At 57.6% G+C, this 15,527-nt stretch overlaps 1 protein-coding gene across 6 annotated transcripts in view; it reads left to right on the plus strand.

Moving 5' to 3' along the window:
- LOC111154679 (nephrocystin 4) overlaps positions 1-15,527 on the plus strand; it is a 108,780-nt gene that overhangs the window by 18,171 nt on the left and 75,082 nt on the right. For all 6 annotated transcript variants that reach the window (XM_022514493.1, XM_022514494.1, XM_022514496.1 and 3 more), the window contains exons 5-8: positions 1,363-1,535; positions 2,813-2,877; positions 5,230-5,385; positions 14,434-14,570. In XM_022514493.1, the coding sequence (XP_022370201.1) occupies positions 1,363-1,535; positions 2,813-2,877; positions 5,230-5,385; positions 14,434-14,570 (531 nt within the window). The remainder of the gene's footprint in view (positions 1-1,362; positions 1,536-2,812; positions 2,878-5,229; positions 5,386-14,433; positions 14,571-15,527) is intronic.

Raw genomic sequence — 15,527 nt, forward strand, 5'->3', positions numbered from 1 at the left:
TAGAAACATAATTCTCTTTTGGTCCAACCACCTGTCAGCTGTAAGTGGTCATTATTTCATCATTTTGCAATAAAAGATAATAGAATAACGATTTATATCTCATGGCTGATGTTTTAATGTGTCTCTCTGTTATCCTGGGCTGACAGTCCGTGATTACAGTAGACGTCTTCCTGGTGACACTGTGGTAATGACTTGTTAATGGGGGATTAGTCCACGTTTAAATCACGTCCTCGCAGGCCCAGCCTGGCCCAGCCTTACCACTCCCTGCCTTGGGTGGGGGTGGGGGGGTAGTCTCTGTGCTCAGTGGGTGGCCTGGCACCCGTGCTTCTCCCCCAGTGCGGGCGCAGTCCCGGGGACCCCTCCATGCCCAGAGCCACAGCTCAGCGCCTCCGTCTAGGCTCGTTCTGCAAAACCCGTCCCCATCTTCTATGCCCACGACGTCTGTTAGTTTAAATGAAAGCAGCCGCACGGGGCCTTGTGAGGTGGAAGGAAACGGCAGAGCAGAGAGAGTGGAGGTGCTTCCGTACCCCACACGCTCACAGGAGCCCGCACTGCGCGAGGCTGGATGCCGGGGGTCTGACACGTTCCAACGTCCCCGGTGACGGGCAGGGACGGGGCCCCACGGGGGCTGTATGTGCACCTGAGGGAGTGGGAGCGTCACAGGCGGGAAGCCTTTTAAGAGCGACTTGAGCACCATCTGCTTGGCTTAGAGCCAAAATAAAAAAAAAAAGTCTTGTAAGAAAATGATGTCAAGGCAATATTTTGTCATAAAAAGGTGTTAGCTGGGCTCTGAACTGGGGGTGATTACAGAGCGTCTGCGGAAATCGAAGGCTCCTGCCTGGCTGGGCGAGAGCTAGTTTAGCTGGAGCCTCGTAATGGTCACGCACAGCACGGGGTGAGAGCTCGTACTGGTGAGTGGAGCTGAAGCTTTGTGCGACGAGTGCTCTGTGAAGTTGTGCGCGCGCATGTGCGTGTGTGTGCGTGCATGCGGTGCACGTGTGTGCGTGTGTGTGTGTATGTGCGCGCGTGTGTGTTGTAGCGGTTGGGTCCTCGCCGGGCCGTGGGGTGGCGCGCAGAGAGCCTGCTGTCGGCATTTTCTGTGGGTGGGAGGCTCCTGGAGCAGAAGCCAGTAGTCTGATGTCCTGGGTGTTGGGGGCTCTGGAATGTTCTTGACTGCGAGGGAGCTACCGTGCCATGCCTGTTCTCTCTTGCCATGCCCTGGAAGGGACGTGGGGTTCCACGCGGCCATGCGCTTGTGGCGTTTTCACGACGGCGAGCGAGGGCACCTGCGCCATTCCTGTACTCTCTGTGCAGCTGGTGGACAGTCAGTCCCTCACCCAAGTTGTGGTTTCTGTTTTGCAGCCTGTGTATTTTCACACGTCCTTAAACCACCCTAACGTGGTGGCCGTGGTCGAGGTGGTCACCGAAGGCCGGAAGCGGGACGGCTCCCTCCAGGCGCTGTCGTGTGGGTTTGGAATTCTCCGGCTCTTCGGCAACAAGCTGGAACCTGTGGCCTCTTCCTCCCAGGACAAGCGGTACCCGCCTCGTTTCCTTCCTCCTTGGGGTTTTCCAGCGTCCTTGGTGGAGACGTAACTGCTCCCCACGGGCCATGCCAGAAAGCATCACGACTGTCAGCTGGTGGCGTGGTCTGTTCCTAACAGCGCGTGCTGTGCGAGTCACCGTTGGCCCTTTCTGAGTGAGCCGCGGAGTGTCCTGTAGGCTGGCGCGGGGCTGGCCTGGGCCCTGGCTGTGGGAGTCGATGGAGGTGGGCTCTCACTGCCGTGGGGTTTTAGGGCAGTGACCCAAACTCTTGAGTGATTCACTCTGGGCGTGAGAGAGAACGCTACGCATGTTGTAAGTGATGTAGGGACGACGTTAGGGTTCGAAGCCGATGGCCAAGAAGGAATTTTTGAGACATCTTTGGTGCAAAAAGGTGGTTTTATAAAAGCATTGGGACGGGACCCGTGGGCAGAAAGAGCTGCCCCGGGGTCGTGAGGAGTGGCCCATCATCTGCTCTGAAGTTGGGAGGGGGTCAGGGAAAGCCTGAGTTTGTAAGGAGTTAGGAAGCAAGGTTCCCGGGACCTCGAGGGGACTAGCTCTTGTTGGGGAAAGGTCACTTATTACCATCTAATAAAACCTGGTCATGAGACCCTTCGGATGTTTGTTGGTGGGTCATATACTTGGGGATGATCGCCAACAGATAAAGGAAGTTTCCGAAGGAATTTTTCTACGTTGAAGTAGACGTACAGCATCCTGGGGGTCGGGCTAAGATGGCCTTTTGCCCTCAGCAAAGTATTAACATCGAGGCAGCTGCGTCCCTAGAGGAAGGTCACTCTGCCCATTTCGAGGACTTGTCAGTGGGCTGCAGGTAGTTATTTTTCTTCTGCTTTTGTTTGCCACATCAGTGAGGTTACGTGGGCGCTAGATAATATGTTCTTCACGAACAGACACCCCGTAAGCAGGGGCATCCGTTCAGCACCGGTGCCAGGCTCCGCTCAGGAGCTGGACACAGCAGGACGGAGAAGGCAGCGTGTCACCCCGTCCTCCGGGGCTGAAGTTCACGTTGTCACTCTGGACGGGGCTTCGCAGCCTCAGCTCGCTGACATGATAGGTTTCCCTGGGGTGGTGTTTCTGGGGCCTGTATGTGCGCTGGGGGTGTGTGGCCAGGAGCGCTGGGGGCCGCGTCCTTCCTGTGCAGGAGGCGAGGTGCGGCGGTGGGGAAGGTCTGGCAGGTGCCGCGGGAGAAGCATGGCTGAGGTTTGTGACGCCCGAGGCAGCGGGCTGACGTGCACTCTGTGGGCTTGTTTTCCAGGCTGCGGCTGTACCACGGCTCCCCCCGCGCCCTCCTGCACCCGCTGCTCCAGGACCCCGTGGAACGTAAGACGTGCGGCCCGCCCGGCCTCCCCACGGCTTCCCGACGGTTACCCGCTTTGAGTCCATCTCGCTCTTTCTCAGCGGGAACCTTTGTCAGCTCAGCTCCTCTGCTTAGTGATTAGGGCAGAGAGTGTCACAGCTGACACGACTGAAGGAGCCATAACACGCTGCGCTGCGGGGAGGCGTTGCTTCGCGCTGGTGGCCCCGGGAGAGGCGGCCCCAGAGCCTGCCGATGGGAGGGCTGCCGGCCTCCTGGCCTCTGGGGCAGGGCCTCGTCCTCCAGAGGAAGCACCTGCTGTGTGTCAGCGGCCAGGCTGGCACCAGAAACCTTTCGCTGTGAGGCCCTTGGTTCTTTCCGGCTCGGCCAGGCTGTCCAGCTGTGCCCAACTGTGGAGGACCGTCCTGCAGGGGTGCCCGCGTCCTCCTCCTCGAGGGTTGTGGGTGTGGAGGGGTCCAGTGGTTGGCGGTGGATCTGTTTGGGAGGGGGACTTTCTGTGTCTGAGCTGCCGCTTGGATTCTGTGATGGGAATTTTGAGTGTGCCTAGTGGCCTGAGTTAAAAATCGAGCCAACCCCAGCCCTTCCACGGCCTGCTGAACTCGGTGAAAATTTCATGGCAGAGGGGGGAGTAGTCTGAAGCTTAATTTTACTGATGAAGATCGGCTCTTAGGTTATGTGTCAGTTGAGTCCAATCATTATCTTGCCAGCATTTCGTGTCCTGGAGCTCCCATAGGGTCAGGACTTTTTTTTTTGAAATTTTAAATTTTATGTTAAGTGGGCTTAACGCCCGCCGTGGGGCTTGAACTCTTGACCTCGAGATCAAGAGTCACCTGCGTTCGTGATTGAGCCAGTCGGGCGCCCCAGGACCAGGACCTCCTGAGGGATGTGCATGACCAGCACCTTGTCCGGGGGCAGCTGGGAAGGTTGTGTGGGTGTGGCTGGTGGCCCACCTCCTCGTGGGCATTTCCAGAAACGGGTGCATTTCTTGCCTGAATAGGCAATTCGTTCACATGATTCAGAATTAAAAGGTATAAAATGCACAAAAAGGTTCAGTGAGGCCTTCTCCCCCCACAGCTCTGCTCCCTTCCCTGTGCCCTAGGTGGGCTCTCTGAGTCTCCTGGACCCGGGAGGAGGGGGCAACAGAGGGGGTCTTTGTACTAGGACAGAAGTAGAGGTGCCTGTCCCGCTCTCATTTTTCCCTCTGCTTTTCCCCATAATGGTTCACCCTAGAAGGTCTCCTCTTGGTGTCTAGAGAGCCCCCCCGTTCTTCGCACAGCCGCGTGGTATGTTGTCGGGTGTGTGTTCTGTGCTTGACTGAGTGGCTCTCCGAGTGGGCACTGTGGACCCGGGGCACCGAGGTTGGGAGCCTCGCTGGTGTCGACGGCTGCACTTTTGCACCTGTGCCCACGCAGCTGTGGGCTGAACTCCCAGAAGCTACGGTGCTGGGCCCGGGGGCTGGTGTGTAACACTTCTGTTCACCTTCCACGGAGGCCCAGCCAGTGTCTCCAACCAGCCACATGGGAGGGTGCCTTTCAGGGCATTTAAAATTTTAAAGTAAGCAGACCCCATTTTTGTAGTGGTTAGGAATGAAAAATACAGTTTTCATTAATTTGTTTTTCTAATGAGTGCAGTAAGTCAGATTTAGTTCTTTTCTCATGAAATCACGTAGTGTGCCTCAAGAGGTGGTGAGGCCCCTGTCAGTGGAAGAAATCAAGCCCCAACAAGACTCTCTGGTGGAGATGAGTAGAGGGCATGTCCTGGGTTCCTCTCAGCCTCAGGGCCCTGTGGTCCCGAGTCTCCCTCTTCCTGCATCCCAGCTTCTGTGGGTGCTGTTTCCTCCGTCTTCCTGAGCTCTGTGTCTGGGCCTTTCTCAGCTGCTGCTTTCTCCAGGTTGCTGTCCCTCTTCCACTCCCCCTTGCTCTCTGTCTGCTATGTGCATCTGTCCTGGGCTTCCATCCGCTCTCCCTTTTGCTACGGGTATCCGTGGGTTTGTGTCTTGCTCTCAGAGGCTCCCCCCAGCCTGGGTCTGGTCCTGAGGCCCGGGATGCCTTCCAGCCCCCTCCGATGCCGGGGACCAGGACCTGGACTTCACCACACGGCGGGTGGGGGAGGTGAGCAGCAGAGATTTTGTTAAGTTGCAGTAAAAGCAAATATCTCTGTCCCTGCGGTTCTAGCAGACAATTACTAAGGACTGATTCTTTTTCGCTTTGTGGCTGAATGGACGAGCAATTCCCCTTTCTCTGTCGAAAAATGCGTTTCCGGCTTGCGGTGTTTCTTTCTTAGAGGCACAGTTCATCATCTGGTTTGACCGAATCGGCCTTTGGTTCCAGCTGTCACATAGGTGTTTTCTCCCCCAGAGAACAAGCACGTGACTCTCATTGAGAGCTGCAGCCTCCAGTATGCGCTGAGGCTGCACCCGCTCCTGGAGCCTGTGTTCCATCTTCTTCCCGAGAACCTTCTGGTATCTGGTCTGCAGCACATACCTGGCCTCCTTCCAGCTCATGGAGAAAAGGGTAAGGGCTGCTCTGTCTCTCCAGCGGGTGAGTCTGTGCGAGTTGATGGTCAGACCTCGCCGGAGTCAGGCAGCCTCTGGTGTGCGGTGGGCTGGACGTGGCTAGCCACCCGGGAGGGTGGTGGTGGGAGGGAAGAAGGGGGAGGAGGAGAGGGGAGCGGAAGGGAGCAGAGCAGGGCAATGCCATTTCTCCTGCCGTCCCTTCTGAGCAGGGTCTCGTATCCCTCAAGTCACTTCTGTCCTCTTGTCTTGGGAAGTGCTTTTGTAAGTCAGATAGTTCGTGTCTCTATGACCAAGGTCGGGATAACCACGTTGCTAGTTCTCACCCTTATTGGACCGTACCAGGGGCCTGATTATTATTATTATTAAGTTGCGGTGAAGTAGACATAACGTGCCCTGTTTTAACCATTCGTAGGTGTGCATTTCAGCGGCCGTAAGTACTTCTACCATTTGTACAACCGTCACCACCATCCCCTTCCAGAACTTTCTCATGTTCCCAAACTGAAACTCTGTTCCCCGCTAAACAATAGCTCCCCGCACCCCTCCCCCAGCCCCGGCCACCCGCGTCCCACTTCCTGTCTCTGGGAACGTGCCTCCTCCAGGTTGCTGCTCAGTGCTGGCCCTTCTGTGACCGGCTTACTGCGTTTAGCGGTAAGGTCCAGCCTTGTTGGATCACGTTTCGGACTTTCCTTCCTTTTTAAGGCTGAATCACAGTCCATCGCGTGGAGGGACCGCATCTTGTTTCCCCATCTCCCCGTCCACAGACAATTGGGTTGTTCCGCCTGTGGCTGTCGTGCGTGGTGCTGCTGTGAACGTGTGTGCGCGATGGCTTGATTCTTTTCGAAAACTAAAAGCCACATGAAAGCCTCAGAGCTCTGTCTTGGTGTGTTTTAGGATTTCATTCTCCAGCGGGGGGTCAGGGACAACGCCTTCACCACCAGGAGATCCCTGCAGAGGTGTGCTCTGCTCTCGGACCTGCTGATGGGCCTTGACCTGGGCCTCGTGCCCCTTCTGGGCCCTTCCGGAGGCGGCTTGTCTGGCTGTCTGAGGAGTCCGGGAGAGGGGGCTGTATAGGTCCTTCCCCACTGGCTCTGCTGGAACCTCTCGTCTGGGGGGGCTCCCTCCCTGTTCCATCCTGGGGAGAGCAGGGTTGGGCGCGGGTGTGAGCTCCAAGTGCCGAGTTTTCACTTAGAACAGAAACACTCGAGACCCCACCGAGAAGAGGTAGCTCGGCTCCGGTAGGGGAATGTTTTCAGTAAAGGGGTCCCTGCACATGGCTTGGTGTTCTGGTCCATGCTGGGACGCAGACGGTGTCATCTGAGTTCGGGAATTTCCGGGATGGGCCTGTGCTGGTTGTCACCATCATGAAGTCATGTTTCTCCAGTGTTCCCGAGTAGAGATGATGAGGCACGAGGAAGGATAAGTTAACAATGAACAGAAGCAGGTCCGAAGAGGGTCCCAGCTTCAGACCCGCCCTGGCTTACCAAGCTCCAGCACCCCCTCCCCCCCACAGCCCCCTCTGTCATTTGCCTGTGTCCTCTCACGAGGGAAGGAGGGGTCAGGGAGACGGCATGCTGCATGGTCATTGCTGTTGACATTGAAAACAGTATGACAACCTGCGTCTGGTGCTGAGACCTCGGCCCCATCGGCCGGGGGGACCTCTAAGTCCCGCCATGCTGCAGGCTGATGTCCGGAACCTAGGTGTGCACCAGCTTTCAAGTCTCCTTACAACGACTCTCTGACCTGAGGTTCTGGGTGGGAGATTGTCGTTGGGGTCTGAGGTGTGTCCGTCGCTCTGTGACTTGCCAGTGGGGGTCTGCAGAGCTGCGGATAAAACCTGGAAGGGCCGCAGCTTCTGTGTCACTACGGCAGGGGCAGAAGGGCAGCTCCGACCACCCCCGGTTATTCTCAGTATCTTTGGGGAATCCAAGGCTCCAGCTACAGATGGGGGTGGGGGGGCGTGATTCCAGCACCTCCCCCTTGAAGGTCATGTCTTCGGAAGCAACGTGAACCCCAGTGGCTTCTGGTTGGCCCTCCCCCTCTGGAGTGGCCGGTTGGTCACTGGGACTCTCACTGGATGTGGGCAGTGTCTGAGAGACCGCAGCACTGATGACAGCTTATGTTCTTGAAAAGCTGATGACCAGGGACCCTGGGTGTGGAGCCGCAACGTGCTTGGGAGGGCCGCTGGGAACGGAACACTGGCTTCGACAGGCCGGAGCACACTCCCTCTTCTCGGGGAGAACGGACCGGAACGCAGCTTCTTACCACGTCCCCCGGTGACCATCTGAGAGAAGAAACCCATTCGCTCTGCCCTCCCCCGACGAGCAGGGGCAGGGCTGATCTGTAGCGCGCGGTGCGGATGCGGCTATTGTCTGTGCTGTAGATCCTGCCCAGTGTCTGTTGGGCTTTTGTGACTCACTCTTGGAAAAGGGTTTCTTTGCTGAGTCACATTTTATAGCCCTGAAAGTGCCAAGGCAGGGACCGGTGCCGGCTTCAGCGGTGAGACTCACTTGCAGTTTGCAGAGGGTCTGATTTTATTTTGGTGCCGTACGGGGACACACGGATTTGTTCATTTGTAGAAGGCCACGATATAGGAGGGCTGAGTCGTTCTTAACCAAAATTTTTATCAAGGTCACTCTAGATTCTCATGTGGTTTTAATAAATAATGCGAATAATGCGGAGAGACTCTGGGTGTCCTTTGCCCACTTTCCCCAAAATTGCAGCACAAGGTCACGGCCAGGGTAGGTCATCGGCACAGTCCCCAGCCTCCCCCCCATCTGCCACTTAGACTCGTGTGTGAGGACTGACTTCTGAAGAGCTGTTTTCAACCCGGGAGTGACCGGAAATGACAGGTCCTAGCTGGGGCTGTTCTCGGGGCTCTTTGTCGCTCCCCAGGAGGAAGGGGGGCCTTTTCCCTCGAGCGGCTCTTAGAGGGAAGCTCTCCGAACTGGGCCAGATTGGCAGGTGCTGCTGACCTGCCATCTCTTCTGCGGCCGGGAAAGCCACGCAGCCTCCCTGTCCTGGTCTTCTCTTCCTCGCCTGGTTCTGACCTTTCCTCAGGATTCGGTTTGACGGGCCTGGACTGTGCGGCGGCCCCAGGTAAGCGCTCACGTGCTCCCGAAAGCCGCTCCTTGCAAGGAGAGCCCCATGCCCCTCTCAGAGCGAGGCTCCTCCGGGGGCTCCTTGGCCTGCCCTCGGGGCCGCCGGTCTGTGTGCCAGTCACGGGCCTGGTGGCGTGCTGCTGCCGCGGCCACGGTGGGGCGAGGTCTGGGGAGATGGGGACCAGGAAGACTTCTCTCATTTGGGGCAAGGCTCAGAGCGCGCCTCCTGCGTCGGGGCAGGGCCAGAGCCTTGCGTAAAGTGTCTGAGTGTGTTGGGAGCTTAGTCATGAATGAAGCCGGAAGCCTGTTTTCCGGAACTGGACCTGAAGGCCAGGGGCCAGTGCCAGGACTGAACGGAGTCCTGAGGGAGGCTTCCTGGCCGGGTGGTCAGGGGGCGCAGGGGTCCTGCAGGGCTGCTAGTGCAGGAGGAGAGCGGAGGGCCTCACGCTCCCCCGAGCCGGCCGACACCATCCAGGCATCTGAAGCAGCCGGAACGCTTGGCCACAGCTGCCCGTCGTGGGCTTGGTGGGAGTGAGCCGTGGACTGGCAGCGTCTGGGAGTGGGCGAGGCCTCTGGGGCGACCTGAACCGAAGCTCTGTCTTCTGTGCTCACGTCCGCAGGCCGCCACCCATGGCTGGCTGTGGTGCTTCAGGGGGAGTCGCAGGAACTGTGGTGGCAGCAGCATGTGGCCCATAGAGAGGCAGAGGAAGGCCGCTGTCCTTGCCACATGCCCGTCCCACATGCCCCTCCTTCTCACGCGGGGCCTTCGAGGCGTTTCTTCCCTGACCTGCAGACTCACTTCACTCTGAGCTGTGTCGAGGCTTTGAATGCCTGCCCCAGTGATGTGCGCCTCCCGTCCTGCCTTCTTGGCTGTCTTCCGTCCTGCAGGCCTGCTCATGCTGACGTCGCCTGAAGCGGCCTCTGCCGTGGGTCCTTCCGCCTGGTGCGGGCGCCAGGTCCAGGCCCCGCTTCCTCACCTGCTAACCCAGAGCTCAGCCGAGCTGTCCGGAGAAGTGCTTTGTCGGAACTGTGCCCGCCGCTGTGCCGTGTGGCGGCCTGCTCGGGTTGGTGTCCCACATGGTCCTCCCGAGTCCCTGCTCAGGAGTTCCCTGGGGTGTCCTTGAAAATGCTGCTTCCCCCACCAAGCTGACGCTCCTTCCAGCGGACGGCGTCCAAGCACCCTGCCGGCTGTGGGGCGCGTCTCCCAGGCTCTGCGGGCTGCTGGGGTTCTCGCCGGGATTCGTCTTCTGGATTGGTCTGTGTGAGCACAGGTTGCCGGTAGGCAGGGGTGGGGGTGGCGTGGCAGGAGCAGAGCTGGTGTCCTCCTTGTGTGAGCTGCAGTTTTAACCTGACAAAGTAATCTTGGCAGAAAGTCTTCCCTTCCAGTCCCACTGCCCAGGGAACCGCCCCAGAGCAAACCACTGCTCCGCGTTTGGGGTCTGCCTCGTATCCCTTCACGGGTTCTCCAATGCCTGGGCTCGTCCGTGGTTCATCTGTGGGTCCGGGTGCGCAGGCCCCCAGCCAGGGAGAGGGCGCAGCGTGGGGGTCTTGGCGGAGTGCTCACATCTTGATGGACTGAAGCAAGGGTGGACGTGTCCTCTCACCACTGCCATCAAAGGCAACAGGTGTTCTAGAAACGCAGATGGCTCAGACTCCCTTCTGCTCCTGCCTGGGGAGCTGTCAACCTCTCGTTCTGTTGTCCCTCCTGCAACGCTGTTTGTCTGGTGAACTGAATGCCCTTCCAGGAGAGCTGCGCCCCTGGGAAGCTGCGGACCGTGTTAAGACTTTGTGGGGAGCTCGTGGGGCACGTGGGGGTGTTTCTGAGCGCTTCCCTAGAGGATGGTACTCCAGGGGGTTCTTGTCTGCTCCATGCCTGTAACCCCGTTTTCTCAGCGGTGTGTGTGTGGGGATCCCCGAGGGAAGGGGGTCCGCTTTCCCGTTGGAGCAATGCTGTTTTCGGGGTTGCATTCCCGTCCACAAGCTTGGCAACAAACGTGGGAAGGCTAGCCCCGGTCGCAGAGCGGGAGGGCCAGGAGTGCCCCCAGAAGTCAGCTCTGCCCAGGTTCCGTCAGTCTTGGCCGCGGAGGGTGGGTGGTGAGCGAACGGGGGCGGGGTGGGGGCGTGTCAGATGGCGAAGCTGCCCCGAGGGGGGTGCGGGAGTGGTCAGGGGAGAGGCTCCGAGTAAGGTGGGGACATTCTTGGGACCTGCCCCTGCAGATGCATCTGGGGGGCAAAGGAACGGGCTGGGGCAGCTCAGTGCCGAGTACTTAGGACGCGCCGAGCCCTGGGACCTGCTGTTTTTCTTCAGGGGTTCCGTCCCCTGCCGCGGCGGCTCGGGAGGCCCGCTCCGTCTCCTGAGGGAGAGCCCTTCTCCAGAGCCTGCGCCGTTCACCAGACCTGGCCTGGGGAAGGCCGGCTGGATGCCACCCTGGCCCTGCCTCCCGGACCTCTCAGGATCTGAAGGATTCTCCCCAGTGCAGATGCGGCTTTTCAGTCTGGCCTCCTGTGGGGAGAGTGATCGTCCCTCGTCCCTCTCCCTGTCTGATTCGGTGCGTGGGACTCGCTTCTCACCTCTCTGGAGACCAGGGTTTCGCCTCCTTTTGTTGTTGCTGATGGCTGGGGGCCTGGGGGGCACCTTGTCATGGGGGTGGGCTGTGCAGAGCCTGCTTCCTGCCTGGCGTAGGCCTCTGCCAGAAGCTGGGGGCTCTGCCACCTTCCGGATCTCCGGATCTTGCTCCCACCCCTGCACTGTCCCCTTGAGCTGTGAAGCCGGGAGGATTCCTCCCCAAGGGAATCAGTCTGGGAAGTGGCCTTTGCCCACCAATATTTTAGTTTTTTTTTTAGATTTTATTTATTTGACAGAGAGAGAGATCACAAGTAGGCAGAGAGACAGGCAGAGAGAGAGAGAGAGAGGAGGAAGCAGGCTTCCCGCCAAGCAGAGAGCCTGATGCAGGGCTCGATCCCAGGACCCTGGGATCATGACCCGAGCCGAAGGCAGAGGCTTTAACACACTGAGCCACCCAGGCGCCCCAAATATTTTAGTTTTTGTACGTGGCTGGGTTCCCTGCGGGATGGGCTGTGGTCCCAGCACACGTGCAAGTGTGTCTTTCTCTGCTGCCGCCCCTGTGTAAGGGCTGTCACTGGCCAGCCCCCCGAGTCCTGCCTGAGTCCATGGCTCCCAGCGTGGCTCGTCCTCACTACTCGTGGGTTCTGTATCTGCAAATCCGCTCATTCCCTGAAGTTCTCACCATGCTTTCCTGCTCGTTCGTGGATGTGTGCTTAGTGGCTAAAAAATCTGAGTCTCCCTCACGCTTGTTCCTGTGGGTGAGATGGCTTCGGGCCCCTCACTTTGCACGTCCAAGCCCCAGTTCTCTTTTGTGAAATAAAGAGGATAGAATGTACAGGGATGGGCTGTGTTGAGATTTAGGATGAGTCTGGTGAGATGTGTGTGTCTGTGTGTGCTTTTCCGCGGGAGCCATGACGCGTTCCCGGCTGCTGTAGGGAGCACGCGTGGACGCTGTTAGCTCTGTCCACGTAGCCCCGTCCTGGCTTCCACAGCTGAAGACACTGAGGTTTAGCAACCGGGATTGACCCCCGGGCCCTGGCCGCAGAGTGCGTGTGACTGCCGTGCCGTCCTCCCTTGTTTCAGGACACGCGGTTCCCTCTACCTGCGGGGGAAGGTGGACTCAGCCCTCCCCAGCAGGCGCTCGTGTCCTCTGGGCCTGTCCTCTTCCTGCAGATGGGCCGTGGTTTGGAGACAGTCCCTGCTCCTTCCTTTTCTGTGCTCTGAGGGCCCTGGCCACCCTATCTCGTCCTCTCTGAAGCCCCGTGAGCTGTGTGGCCCATGGGCCCGACGGTGGGGGACCCTGGTGCAGGGCAGGTGGTCCTGCCGCTGTGGCCTGTGGCTCCTTGGAGCCCTGGTGCAGGGGACGTGCCCGGCGGGGGACGCGCGCTGCCTTAGCTCCTCCCTCTTACCTCTTCTGTCCTCCTCTGATGAGGGTCTTAATTCAGGCTGGGCCTCAGACACTTGCTGGACCACTTCCTGCAAGGTCAGACTTCATTGTTCCTGCTCTTTAACGAGCAATTGTGGTTACGTAGACCTTTTACACCGCACAGCTGGGGGGCACGAAGGGCATTCCTGGGGCTGTACAGCTGCCACCACTGTCCACCGCCAGAACCTCTTGTCTTGCAAAGCGCCCAGGAAACTTGCTGCCTGTCCCTGCGCCCAACCCCTGGTGCCCGCCCGACCACTCTCTGTCTCTGATTTTACTACTTTAAGTGCTTCCTGTGAGTGGAATCGTCCAGCATTTGCCCTTTATGTGACTGTCCCATGTCCTCAAGGCCCATCCAAGTGTCCGAAGTGCCGTCCTTTAGAAGGCTGACATCGTGTGTGCAGATCGACCACATTTGTTCTCCTCCGTTCGTCTCCTGATGGATGTTTGGGTGGTTTTTAACTTTCGGCCGTGGTGAGTAACTGTGCCTGCCCTGTGTGCCGCAGGCTCTGACTCTCCATGGAGCTGCTTAAACACTTCTTTTTAAATTTAGAAAGGAAGCACGTGCGTATTTCTGAACTATGCAGAATCCAATGTCTATTTGTGATGGGGAAGGTGTGGGAAGCCATAAAGAAGGAAATAAAGTCATCTGTAATTACTTCCTGTACGTGTGCATGCGTACGTGTAAATGCATAGGTTTTCAGGTAGAACCGGCATTAGGTGATCTCATAATGGTGTTGGGTGTATTGTTTTCACCTACAGTAGTGTGATTATTTTTCAGTCATTAAGTAATCTTTGACAATGTGAGTTTCCTTCTCATTTTATATGGAGGCACAGTCATTGGCTCAGCAGCCCCCGTGAGCTTTTGGTTGTTTTTTTTCTGTTATAAATAACACTTAATGAGTATTGCACGCAGTGCTTTGCCTCTGCATTTGATTAATTTTGCTGAACAGGTTCAGAAAGTGGAATTAGTGGGGCAGAAGGCAGCAGTGGCTAGTTTTACGGGTCTTGGTGCCCGCGGAGGCAAAGCCGGGATCGCCTCTGGCTGCAGGTTTACCGCCGGCAAGACGGCAAAGGGCTCTCACCACTGTTCGCTCTGCGCAGAGTCTCACGGCAGTTGTTTCCTTTCTCTGACTTTGGAATCCGCTCTTAAAACCCAAGACTTTGCACCTTCCTTCTTACGGGTAAAGCTTGGGAAGAGACAGAGGGCAGCAGAGCAGTGACGGGCACAGGAGGGCAGAGCCCAGGTTGTGTGCTCGTGGGGCGGCAGTCAGCGTGGCCTTTATCCTGCCGTGGTGCCCGAGCCAGCGGTGGGGGCTCAGGGCAGACCTGACCACGCCCCTCACTGTGGAGCGTTGGTGCATCTGCTCTGGGCTGGGCACTGAGCCGTGTGCTGGGAGCCACCGTCCCCTTCTGTCCTCACGGAGCTCCCAGTCAGGGCTGCATCCCCTCCCCGCCCCGGACGGGGACTCTTCTCTTGTGGTGTCAGCCCAGACGGTGTTTTTCCTTGTTGGTTTAATGCGCTCATGAGTATTTCTGCATGTTTCCAAATGGTTCAAGGTAAATGTACAAAAATAAGAAATGGCATCGTTGGCTGTGTTCTTGCTAGAGAGGAAGTCAGTGATTAAGAGAAACCGAGCTGATAGGAACAGATGTTACCCTGCATTCTCTAATCTGTGTTCTTTGGATTGCTGAATTATAAAATGTGTTCCTGGAGGAGGGTGGGGAAGGAATTGGGCTGTAAATGAAATCTGGGCTTGTTTAATCCGCTTGGCTTCTCGGTGTGAATGGAGGTGGGTTCTGATTCAGTGTTCGGTCTGAGTGCTGTGCCTGTGGTCTCTTCTCTGTCTGGAGGGCCCAGCACCATGGCCTGGACCTTGGTGGGTGAGAGCCCCTGGATGCTTCTGGTGGTCCTGTCCCCACGGACACGCTCCATGAGCCCCCTCGTTGTTTCAGGGGACGCCCTCCGAAAGCCTCGCCCTCAGAAGTCCGTCACGTGGTACTTGGATGATTTATTCTTCATGCTCTACCCTTCCTTGGAGAAGTTTGAGGAAGAGCTTCTGGAACTCCTTATCAGCGATCACTTCCGCGAGGTACTGTTTCACATGGTGGAACTTACTCTGAACCGTGGAGATGCAGGGGGCCCAGAGGTGGGGAGGCGGTCAGCCTTAGATGCCACCAGGGTAGGCGGTCCTGTGTGCTCCCGCCTTCAGTGGCTCGTGAGGGACACCTAGCCTGTTGTATTAGCCTTGGTGGGACGAAGGTACCGTTATCCCGAGACCCTAACGTTAGTTTCATTATATATTAAAGCAGACTTCATTTAAAAGTGTGTTAAATCACCAAATGAGCATAAGGAAACCAGTAAAATAATCTTCATTTACAAAAAGCATTAGCAAGATATTTGGCTCACTCTAAGGACATGACTAGAGGTCTTAGTCATTTTATCCCAGCAGACCCGCTTTCTGTGGCAGGGGTCCCCGTCTCAGGGTCCAGTTCTGCCTGCCTATGTGACACATTGCCATAAACTCTTGGTGGTCACGGGCCACAGCTTGTCCCCACTTGGCCTTGGGACTGGTAGCTCCCTTTCCTGTATGTTCTGTGTCCAGACCCTTGCGTTGCTTCCCTCAGGCTTCAGGTGTTGGTGCAAACCTGACCGCCCTGACAGGCCACCTGAGTGTGCGGCTAAGGCCACAGCCCCTTCCTCCAGCAGGCTCTGTCCAGGTGTCCCCCTGCTTCCTTTCTCCCGGTGCTTGGCTGTCCCCAAGAGCACCTGCTTTCCTTACCTGGTCGTTGCTCTATCATCCGTCCCTCTGTGGAGTATCTGTACCAGGAGGACAGGGTCATGGCTGGGTTCACCGTTGCGCCCGAACGAAGTGCATCAGGGTCGGCCCATCGCAGGTCTTTTGCGCTTCTCGGTGTGACAGTGAGTGGTTGCGTCAGCAGGAGCCCGTCCTAGCAGTGGTGAGGTGAGCAGGGTCTTAGTGACACACATGCACACACTCACAGGTACACATGCGCACACGTGCACACACCCACACACGTGCACGCAC

Source organism: Enhydra lutris, unplaced genomic scaffold (assembly GCF_002288905.1).
Source record: "Enhydra lutris kenyoni isolate GAN:26980312 unplaced genomic scaffold, ASM228890v2 scaffoldscaffold38, whole genome shotgun sequence".
NCBI lineage: Eukaryota > Metazoa > Chordata > Mammalia > Carnivora > Mustelidae > Enhydra > Enhydra lutris.